General features: G+C 35.3%; 1 protein-coding gene across 2 annotated transcripts in view; it reads right to left on the bottom strand.

The window, feature by feature from the left end:
• dnai1.2 (dynein, axonemal, intermediate chain 1, paralog 2) overlaps positions 1-12,247 on the bottom strand; it is a 230,406-nt gene that overhangs the window by 212,466 nt on the left and 5,693 nt on the right. For both annotated transcript variants that reach the window (XM_052588382.1, XM_052588381.1), the window contains exons 15-17: positions 11,973-12,121; positions 10,866-10,965; positions 5,984-6,166 (exon numbers count right to left, since the gene is read on the bottom strand). In XM_052588382.1, coding sequence (XP_052444342.1) covers positions 5,984-6,166; positions 10,866-10,965; positions 11,973-12,121 — 432 coding nt within the window. The remainder of the gene's footprint in view (positions 1-5,983; positions 6,167-10,865; positions 10,966-11,972; positions 12,122-12,247) is intronic.

Below are 12,247 nucleotides of genomic sequence, written 5' to 3'. Positions count from 1 at the left end.
TTGAGTCCCTCAATTGTCCTCAGTGTGAAAAGATGGATCTCAAAATCATACAGTCACTGCTGGAAAGATTTCAAATATGGCAAATATATTCTGAAGATATTCGGTTTAACTGTTCAGAACAAACAAGGGACTCATGAAAAACCATCACAAAACAAAAAAGTTGTGGATCATCAGGTAACCACACACAGTATGAAGAACCAAGGGTTCACAAACTCTTGAATGGGGTTATTTTAATAATTTCAGCTTTTTTTTTTGGGACTAAAGGTAAACATCTTTTATGTAAAATATCTAGCTAAGCAGAGCACTAAGTAAAAAATAACATGCATTTTGTATGTGCTCTCCTTTTTTTATTACATTTTCACAGATTTTGCAAGGGTTTCACAATCAAGCGGCACTGCATATATATATATATATATATATATATATATATATATATATATATATATATATATATATATATACGTATGTATATGTGTGTTTGTGTATATATATATATATATATATGTATATATATATATATATATATATATATATATATATATATAATATGTATGTATGTATGTATGTATGTATGTATGTATGTATGTATATATAAACCAGAATGAATTATGGTTTGTACGGCCCCTCATACACACACACACACACACACACATATATATATAAAAACACCAAAAACCTTTTTTGGTATCCATTACTTCCTGTTTAAGCAGGAAGTCATTCTCAGACCAGGAAATACATGTGCAAGACCTGCTCAGTTCTTCCTCACAATTTTAGAGTTATGCTATTCAAAGTCATCCTTTTTTCTTTTCAAATACATATTTTAAGTTTTGAACTTTGACATATAATTATGTAACCTACTGGTTCTACAGATCTGTGTACAAGTGTTACTGATTTTGATCGTATTAACAGGGCTTAACGCTAAAAATTTCTTTACTGGTCCAGTTTGGCCAGTGTTTTACATTTTTTACTTGCCCTGGCAAAATTTTTGCAGGACTTGCCACAATCAATCAATCAATAAGACTTATTGTTTTCATTGTTGACTGTAACATTGTATGGTAATAAATAATAACCATTTTGCACAAATAGTTACAATAGTTCAAAGATAAAACTGAAATAAACAATGCTTTTTCAGGTAGGCCTAACTATTCCAGTTAAGGATGCACTGATCAGGATTTTATTTATTTTACAATCAAATGAGCCAATTCCCATTCTAGTTGCCAATTTATTTAGTTCTTCTTCTTATTATTATTATTATTTTTTACATTTATTAAATGTTTATTTTGCTCTGTTACTGGCCAAACTAACCTTGAACAAACAAACAAACAAACAAAAAATATATTCAACATGAAGCAAGTGCACAAAACAAAAACATCAGATGGGCTAAATAAATATTTTATTATTACTATTTATTATTATTAGTTTTATTTCCTTAATTATATGTGTGTCTGCACTTTGTTTGTACTTTCTGTATTGGAAGCTCCTGTCGAAATTTCTTGTGTGTGTAAACACTTGTCAATAAAGCTCTTTCTGTTTCTAATAAAAATGCTAATTCAATCTCTGACAGCAGGTGGGGCTTATAGAACACCAGTCTAGCACTGAGTTATAAGTAAATAAAAAAAATTAAAATAAATAAACCGTAAAGTGTGACGTGACATTCAGCCAAGTATGGTGACCCATGCTCAGAATTTGTGCTCTGCATTTAACCCATCCAAAGTGCCCATCCACCTACAATTCCTGCCGGCCCGAGACTCGAACTCACAACCTTTTGATTACGAGTCTGACTCTCTGAACATTAGGCCACAATAACCCCTAAATGAGTCTTGAGTTATTTAAATAATATAAAGATATCGCTATCGCTCAATCGCAACTCGCTCAAAGGATGAGGCCATGTAACCTTTTCACGAATATTTTTTATTTTATTTTTAAACCCAAATAGCTTGCTGAAATACTTCTGTGGTTGCCTCATCTACCTCTGCCATGCTGATCAAGGCCTGTCACGGTGAGCCTGATCGTGCCTAACCTGCCTTCCGTTTCCACTATACTCCTTCCGTTTCAACTATACTCTCTCTCGCACATACTGTACATACATACATACTCTGTCTCGCACATACATACATTCTTCTCTTACATAAATACATTCTATATATGTATGTGTGTATATGTATGTGAAAGGAGAGTGTATGTGTATGAGAGTGGAAGTATATGTATGTGCAAGGAGAATGTTTTTGAGTGTGAAAGCAAAAAAATATGTTTGTAAGGAGAATGTATGTGTGCGAGAAACCAAAAATATATGCATATGAAAGGAGAATGTATGTATGTGTAGGTAAGAGTAGAAATGTATGCATGTGAAAGGAGAATGTAAGTGTGTGTGAAGGCAAGAATATATGTATGTGTCTGAAAGCAAGAATATATGTATGTGGATGGAGAATGTATGTGTGTGAGAGTGCCAGAATTAATTAAGTCTTGTACGACCCCTCACATATATATATATATACATATACATATATACATATACATATATATACACACACACACACACACACACACTCATACACAATAGAAATGAGTTCTGAAGTTATGCAGAGTCTCATTTTCTAATGACTGTGGCATCTGAAGCAGATGATTGGGAACCAGCAGAGAGTTCTTATGTACTGTAAGTGAAGAGGAAGATTGCTTTTAAGTGGCTCTCCTGCCAAGATGACTTCTAATGTTTCTTGTAATTATGGTCAGTGTTGTGTAAATAAAGTTTATTCAGTGACCCTGTTACTTCAAACCAGGAGAAGTTGCTGACTGTTGTGGAACAAAGTAAATTAGAAAATAAATCAGCAGCCGAGAGAACAAACTGAAGGCTCGGGAATGAACGTTGACCCAACTCTTCATGCAGTGAATATAAAACAGTCTGTAAAAAGAGATCTAGCCATAGGACTAATATGAATACTGTGATTGATGAGTCACAGGCACAGTGAGACGTGTGTGTGTGTGTGTGTGTGTGTGTGTGTAGGTGTAGTGTCCTAACCTGGAAAACAGCTGACCGTTTCTATTGAGTTTGGAACATGCTGTTTTTAGTCACCGTCTCAGACGCCACCCCATGGGTCCCACAGCCACTGATTTAACATGTAGCTTGTAGACAGGTATACATGTCTGGCTTCAGCCAGCATTGACCTATACTCACATTAGCACAACTGGAATCCTGCAAAGGTCAAGCGCTTTAACCAAATAATCAATGTCATCACAGTCCTTCATAAAGGTCTGTATTATAAAAGTTGTTTTTGTCTCCTTTATTTTGTGAATCTATTTTTAAGTATTTGATTTGTATAAAGGTGATATAAATCCCCCCATTTTGCTAACTGAAAAACATGTTATGAATAAATGAATTTAAATAATTTTATATATCATGATAATAAGTATTTTTAAAACAATTTCTCCTACCTTTTTTTTAATACCCAGAAACAACCATAAATAATCCATTAAAAGGTTGACTTCCCAAATAATATAAATGCTTGTGTTATTATATCAGTCCAGGTGGAGTTTCCCAAAAGCACTGTAAGCCCAGGATGTTCAAAGATACCGTTGGCATCAATGGTCTCTAACACAGAGACACGTTGTTGCCACACACATATTATTTTTTCCACTCAATTATGTTGTAATAACAAGATATGTCATTTTAACAACATCTTCTCTCGTAAAAAAAAAAAAAAAAAGTTTTCTCGTTAAAATTACATCTTTTCTTAAAATATAATATTATAATAAAATATAATAATGAGATGTTTTCTAGTCAAAAACGACATCTTTTCTCTTAAAAATGAGATGTCATTAAAACAACAATCTCATTAAAACTACATATTTTCTCGTAATAACGAGATGTTTTCTCATTAAAACTACATATTTTCTCGTAATAATGAGGTTTTCTCATTAAAACTACATATTTTTTGGAAAAACAAGATATGACGTAAAAACAATATAATTATCTTGTTTTTTTTTTCTTGTAATAAGGAAATATGTCATAAAAACGATATTTTCCCATTATTATAGATAAACTGTATGGTGCATTATTATGATCGAGCTAAGTGATTGTTCACACTGCTGTCGCCACCGTCAGTTAATGACATGACATATCTAATTTTTACAAGAAAAATGTTGTTAAAAATGACATAACATCTTGCTATTACAACATAATTGAGTGGAAAAAATATGTGTGTGGCAGCAATGCGTCACCGTACTCTACAGTTTACTCAGGCTTCCAGTGTTTATTGCAAACATAATATAGGTTGATTTGGCAGTTTTGACAATTTCTGTATCGGCCCATATCTGTGTTTGATCAACCCCTTCAGTCGTTTGTTTTTCCACTGACCAAAAAAAAGTAATTCATTTTTTGTACTTTTTTTTTTTAATCATTCAAATATAATATTATCTGTTCTAGGACTCATATTTTGATGACCATTTGGTTTTTATTGTTTCTGAGTTCATAGTTCCTATGTTTAGTTCCTGTTTATGAAGTTGTTCCTAAATTGTTTCTCGTGTGTTCTCGTTTGTTTCACTATTTTCTTATTTAGTTCACTTATGTCTTGTTTAGTTGCTCATTTATTCCCGTATATTTATATACAATTACAATAATATACACAGTGACTGTTAGGCATGTTTACATATCAGTAGACAGGTTATTAAAAACTTACATTGATATTTCACAAATTGGATAAATGGATGATCATTCGCAATACATTGAGGAATTTAGTTTTACTAATCGAAGTGGAAAAAAGTTTGGAAACAATTCTTTTAGCAGTTACGTTTTGTGCAGAAATGTACACTTCACCTTTAAATAAGGTAATGTAAGATGCAAATAATCTTCTTGAGGCAAAGCAGAACGTTTATTTATCTAAGATCAGCCACTGCATCTGAGGGGTAAGTGTGCACTTTCAGAGGCGATGACATTAGGCTGTGGGAAGCTGATCAATGACTCGAGGAGACACAGTGAATGTGTTGCACTGCTGACTCTCATCAGTCATATTAAAAGACATTGCAGACTCAGCAGGTTTCTCTCTGTTTAAGGTAAGTACAGCCATGGCAGCAATAATACAGCTTCTTGCTAATCAAAAGCATTCGTGAACTCAGCAGCTCAACCTGTGACACTGAGTGTCATAAGAATGAACCGTTTCAGCCAATCAAATATAATGACTGTCACCAACAAAACACATCAACACTGAGCGCTGACACTGACTGAGATCTCCAAACAACAAATTAGACATCTCACAAGTCGAGGTTTGACAGACAGCAGCTAGACTGTGAGGCAGAGAGATTTTAATTATGTGCTGCCATTGTTATCCAGCATCTGACCGTTAGCTGAGGGCTCGACACATAATCAGTCAGTGGGTTGTTTTCTCTAGATGCAAAACGGAAACAATGGCACATTCGCTCCCAAACCTTTCAAGAGTAGTGTACATTAAAGGTGAAGTATATCATTACATGGCTGCTGAAATTCTTTCTCTTATCCCAGACTGATGTGCAGAGACATTTGGAAGTGTACATTCACAACCTCAACCTGTTAAACTAAAAATTGTAAATATGAGATGTATCTATAATTACTCTGTAATCACAGCAAAACTTTTCTTCTTTTTCTGCATCATTTGGTTCTGAAAGCATGTGTCCCACAGTCCAGTCTGATTGATGTCTTGAATTACTGTTTTAATGCCTAGCAAACAAATGATACTTGAATTTGTGTTCAACAAGCTGCGTTAATGTGGTTCCAAAACATTCTCATACAATGTCAGTAAATTGAGACGTTCGATAATCGTTAGCGAATGATTTTTCTTTGAACTGCTGCGGATTCTGGGAATGCTGTAAATTTGTGTGTGAAGCCGTCACAAGAGCTGCAGATACAGCAGTTCAGCACATGAAGTATGCAGCACAGTAGTGATTGAAACAGCACTGATCGATTAAGCCTGTGGTTTCATTGGGGGCCTATGCATAATATGAGTGCATCTCCTACCTTAGGCTTCTTGCGGAGGTTGGGAGAGAGCTTGAGGCTGGTGACATGGCCGCGGTCATCGCCCACGATGATGATGGGATGGACAGGGTTGAATTCGATGTGCAAGAGCTTGGTCTTCTTGGACACCACTTTTTGCTGGCAGAGAGCCTCATATTTGTTGATGTTGAGGTCGAACACATGGACCTGAGAGAAATGGAGGAGGAGGAGCAGGCAGTTTTAGTCTTTGCATTAATCTGTGTTGTGTGAGTTTCTGTTTTGATGTTTTCAGTGTGAAGCAGACATTAGCACCCCTGAAATGTATTCTCTTGCTATGGCTCCGAGTGTCAGTAAGCCAAAGATGCATTTGAGTTGTTGTGCACTTGTATTTTAATATATTCATATGTATGAGCACAAGAATATGTGTGACTGTGGAGGTGTAAGAATGCAGACCATCTGCTGTAGAGGATCGTATTATTTTTGTGATAGTATATATAGAGAGGTAGCTAATTATTTTAATAGATTATTTAAAGAAATAATATTATTTAATATACCAAATTTCAATTATTAATAAACATTTTAATATTTAATTATATCATAAATATTTTTAATAATAAAAAAAAATGTTATCAGGACAATGCATATTAACAACAATGCCAGAGTTAGCCAATGGCTAATTTTCATCTGTTGTCCTGTTTGCCACATACATCTAAAATTGTGAAAATGTAAAAAATCTCACTACAATAAGTTCTAAAAAAAAAAAAACATAATTATACACACATGCATTAGCTTCATGCAGCATGCACTGTCAATGCAACAAGTTAAAAAGCATTTGTTAGATGAGTACAAAAATAAATCAATTTTTAAGTATATTTGCTGTTTGTGAAAAGTTTGAGATGTGTGTATGTGTGTGTCTCTCAGACATACAGATAAAGAATGAGTGTCTCAGAGGATGACAGAGTCCTGTGCGACAGATGCAATCTGTGGATGACAGAATCTCATCTTCTGCTACATTCAGTAAAAAAAAAAAAAAAAATCCAAATGAAACGGAGAGAGGAGTGAGTGAGGGAGGGATGGGTGATTAGAATTCCCATCATCCTCATTGTCATTGTCATTCATGTATTATGCTGCCCACCTAAGCATAGACAGATGAAAGACAGAGACGGGAGATGGGGACACAGAATACAGGTTGGATACTTATTAGTAAATATTTGTCAAGCAGCATGTCTCATAATTAGTCAGCGAGTGTGAATCTATCTTAACAGACTGATGATATTCTGGGCAGCTGAAGCAGTGATGCAGAGGACACGCACTACGTCAGTACTAATGATGCCATCTGCAAACGCAGGAGTAACACCAAATCTAACATGACATATTTGGCACTAAGAGCTTGAGGAAGGAAAGGAAGAAAGATTAGAAATCATGCAGTTTGGTCTGTGATTTGTTGTTTCATGGTATCTCAGCAAGATTTATTTTTGTAGGCTTGCCTGCAGTGAATTTCTTCATGGCATTTTGAAATAGCTGAGGCAGCCGACTGGCAGCAGAGATATGGACCCGGTCCAATACTAGTGTCATACTGGCAAACATTACACAGCGTGTCCAAACTACTGAGATAAAGAAGCAAGGGCTTACTCGACCCTTGTCTATTTGCTCTTTTACAAATGATTATGTGTGTATGTATTTACATATTTATTATTTTGTTTAATTATTTTATGTTTATTTTATTTTTTTACAAGAGACGCTCCATATTCTCCATGGTCTGGATCTCCGGGTCTGGTGGTAGCACTTTTAGCTTAGCTTAGCATAGATCATTGAATATGATTAGACCGTTAGCATATCTCTCAAAAATGACCAAAGAGTTTCTATATTTCTCCTATTTAAAACTTTTTAAGAGTTGTAATTTTCTAGGCCAATATGGTTAGGAACTATACTCTCATTCCGGCGCAATAATCAAGGAACTTTGCTGCCTTACCATGGGTGTAGCAGGCGCAGTGATATTACACAGCACCTGAAAATAGTCCCCGGCAACTCTGCTATTGCTGCAATTACACAAATTAGCTGGACTATTTTCTTTATCTTTATTTGACCCTCTAACTCTAGCACTCTCTATTCTAATTCCATTCGTAAAAAAAAAAAACTTGTCCCTTTTAGACCTGCACTCATTCATTACTAGCTTTCTAATATTTTTGTATACTGTTTTCTTTTCATTTATTATACAATTAACAAAAGCAAAAAATGACATCAAACACTAGCTTGCTCTATTCTTTTTCTATTCTATCTGTTTTCTTTTTATTTATTATATTATTTAAAAAGCCTTTGCTATGTGTACTGCGTTCAGCTGACTGAGACTTGTTGTAGCACTTGTGTATCATTGCTCTTTTGTTGATTTTGATTGCTTCCATTGTCCTCATTTGTAAGTCGCTTTGGATAAAAGCATCTGCTAAATAACTAAATGTAATGTAAATGTAACCAATTATAATTAATTATTAATTATTTAGCCAATTTACTACAACTGATTTATTAATTAATGTGTAATGTTATTTATATATATTTTTTAAACAAATTATGAGCTCTAAAAGATTTTCTGAATTTTTAGAACTCTTTTGCTTTAGACCAATTGCAAATGTTAAATAATAAAAATCTTAAAAAATGTCAAGGTTACCACTGCATATTTCTGATGAAATCATGCATCCCTAATTAAAGGGTTAATTTGCTCCAAAATGAAAATTAGCCCATAAATGACTCACCCTCAAGCCAGGTGTATATGACTTTTTTCACACTTTCAGATGAATCCAGTCAGAGTAATATAAAAATGTTCTTTGATCTTTCAAGCTTTTTCGACTGTTACTCAGCGAGTGTTCCAGTGCATCTTCTAAAAAATAAAAAGACTCCAGGGGTTTTGAAAGAAAATTATCCATATTCAAAATTAAATAATTACTTTAATGTAGCTTGTGCCAACAGTTGTACACAGAAGCAGCTCTGGGAGGATGATGTATGAGGTCAGCATAGCGCTACTCAGCGCTACAACAGTGAGCGCAAGGTAGATTAAATTGATTATTATGTTTTAAATATGGTTATTTTTCTTACAAAAACGCATCGATTTGCTACAGGAGGACTTTGTTCACCCCGGAGCTGTGTGAGACACTTTTTATTAAGGATGGGCGCCTTTTGTTTAACTTCTTTTGGACTGACGAATACAACTCTCGCTGAATGTCATTAAACAGCTTGATAGATCAAATACCATTTTTAATATAACTCTGACTGGATTCGTTTGAAAGAAGAAAGTCATATACACCTAGGATGACTTAATGGAGAGTAATTTATGGGCTTATTTTCTTTTTTGGGTGAACTAACCATTTCAATCATTATTTAAAACTACAAAAAGAAGACGACAACAGAACGGGAGAAGATGGGGTTCTTTCAGTCTCCACAAAGACTTGTACTACGACACATCAACACTGTTTGTCACGGACAACTACTGATATATAATGCTATGTAGTATAATAAATGATAAGACCCTTGTTCTTCTCTTTATTTTATTTTAAATAAGAAGGTGTAACATTAAAATATATGAAAGTGCTCATAAACACACACAAAACTCCTAGCAGACCAATCATAGCTCTTGCGGTCCTCATGGAGAGGTGCACATCAAGCTACGGCGTAGGCTATGCTGTAGGCTACTACAGCTACCCTACGGCGTAGGTTCGACGCAGAAGTATAAATTGGGCTTTACTTTAAGAGGAAACTACACTCACAGCAGTTGCTGACATTGGACCCTCGGCATCAAAGTAAAGAAGCATTCTGGTGGTTTGGTTTTGTTGGGGAACAGAGTGTGGTCTTTATTGGATCAAGCTGTAATGGGTTTCCTGTAGAGGGCAGGTGTAATTTAGCCCACCGGAGTTACAGTGTTAGCAAATAAAAGTGACATCCACCACAGCACGGCAGTTTAAACTGATCAGGACTGTGAGACTGACAGGTGATGCCTGAGGCCGCCTCAGACAAGAGCTCGAGACCAGCTGTGTGATTTGAGACTAATTGCTAACGAAGGGACACTGTGTGGTTTTTGTGTGTGTGCTGCACTGTACAGGTGCAGTTGAGCACTGTTGAAAAGACATCCCATTGTCTGGCTGCTACTGTTTCATTAGCAATTATTACATTTCTCATAGGGGGCTGTGTGTGAATATCCCTTGTGTCAGTTTCCAGACAATAAGTGCACTGTGTTATGCCAGTAAATGCAGCAACTATTCACTGTTTACTAACTGAAACGGAAACCTCTTGGTGAAATAGGTTGCTGCTGGGGAGGTGTTAGTAAGGCTAGTGAAAGGGCCTTCTAATAATTCCCATATATGAACGAACCATTATGTTTCCTGTGTGTGGGGAGCATTATATTGCTGCCATCCAGTGTTAGAGAGGCTACTCAAAAAAAAAAAAGACTGCTTAAATTATTATTTTTTTTTTTAAATAAGAGAAGACCTAAAATGCTGTACTGGGCCTTTCATACTAGGTCTTTGTTTTTTCTGAATCATTCAGTTACATAAACCTTACAAACAAAACTACTCACTGGAATGAATCAGGCTGTTCAGTACTACATATGAGAGGGAGAGAGAGGACTGGTTAGGAATGCAATGCATGTTAGCTTGATTACTGAAAAATGCAATGTTTTTTGAGTGGAAGTATCTGGAGACTGCTGTTATTACTATTATTATAACAGCAGTTATATTATTATTATTGGTTTGGAAAATGGATGGGTGGATTATGATTACCTTTTTGTTGTTATTATTATTAAAATAGAATTTGAAGCCACTTAAGAAGCCACCTTAATCTGGTAACACCAAAAAAAAATGGTAGAACGGAAAATTGTGGACTTTACTGTTGTGTTTGTTTTAGAGTTGGGTACGCTCTTTACCTTTCCATCAGTGGTGACAGCAGCAAAGACAGTAGAGGAGTATGGAGCCCAGGCTACATCTGTCACTGAAGTTTTCAGTTCAAAGGTGAAAACGGGAGACCTGTGAATGACATGTTAATTGTATTAGCTACAATTCAATCAATACAAAGCTTTCACAGAAACTTCAGTGCTCCCATTCTGAATTCATTTAATGTGGTCATCCAGAGAAAGAGAGAGCCAGAGCCTTTGTTCAAATGTGGGCAGTCAGAGTAACCGATGTCTACTGGTGTAAAATATAACAGAAAGGCTGCATTTATTTGATTGGATCCTTTGATTACTTCAGGAGGTAAAGATCCAACAAAACCAGACATCCAATAGGCAAAAAGATCCATTGCTGATCTACTGCAAAGCACAAGAGCTCTCTGTTGGTGGTTTAGGGATACTGCATCTACAAAATTCTACTCAATCCACTAACACATGAGCAAAATGTGTACTCAGGATGACAGCTTAATTCATTATTAATATAAGGATGTCTTTTTGACAACCTAATTGGTTTGTCTAATAAATGCATTGACACGCTAATAATGTTTTATTGGAAGAGCAATGCGTGCAGAATTAAATTAACAAAACCAAAGCCTGAAATTCACAAGATGTCAAGTATTGTGTACAATTTGACTAATCTCACAATGTTCTGCAATTACAATGCAGGAAATTCTCACAAACATTTATTCATAGTTTTATGTCTATTGCTATGAGAGGGTGAAGACTGAAACTAAAACTCTAGTCAAAGATCAAAAGGGCAGGTCTACAGATGCATGTTGTTTACACACACTAAAAGGGATGATCAGTTTATTAAAGTTCTATGGGAGCATGAAACAGCCCACCTGTAATAGTTATGTTGGGATGTATCTAAATTAAAATGTTCAGCCAATTATTGCACCAATTGTTAGAGAAACATAAATCCTGTAATAAAAAATTTGGGTGGGATAATTGTAATAATAATATTTTAGTCCTTTTTCTGAAATGAAAATCAGGCCGTGCCAACTGAAGGATAAGTAACAGGGTGCTATTTTTAGAGGCTGGAAAAGGCTGCTGTAGACATAGCGCTGTAGGGAATGGTTCTCATACTTCATAGTTTGATCCCAAATTTTGACCATCCAGTCCCAGCCACAAGAGATGAAGACATCAGGATGGAAGGGATTCCACCTCACACGAGTGACAGTCATGAAGTGGGCATCATATTTTTCCAGGAACTTGCTAGAATAGTATTTAGAGCCCTGTAAAACACAAACTCATTAACATGTACACAGAACTCTTGCTCCTGTTATACTGCATCTCTATCCACTGGTGGTTATGAATAACATTTGCAGAAGTATTTTTTGTAAAGAGAACAACACCATTTT

Source organism: Carassius gibelio, chromosome B21 (genome assembly GCF_023724105.1).
Source record: "Carassius gibelio isolate Cgi1373 ecotype wild population from Czech Republic chromosome B21, carGib1.2-hapl.c, whole genome shotgun sequence".
Classification (NCBI taxonomy): Eukaryota; Metazoa; Chordata; class Actinopteri; order Cypriniformes; family Cyprinidae; genus Carassius; species Carassius gibelio.
The sequence above is the reverse complement of the archived record's forward strand: the minus strand, read 5'-3'. Positions and strand labels throughout refer to the sequence as shown.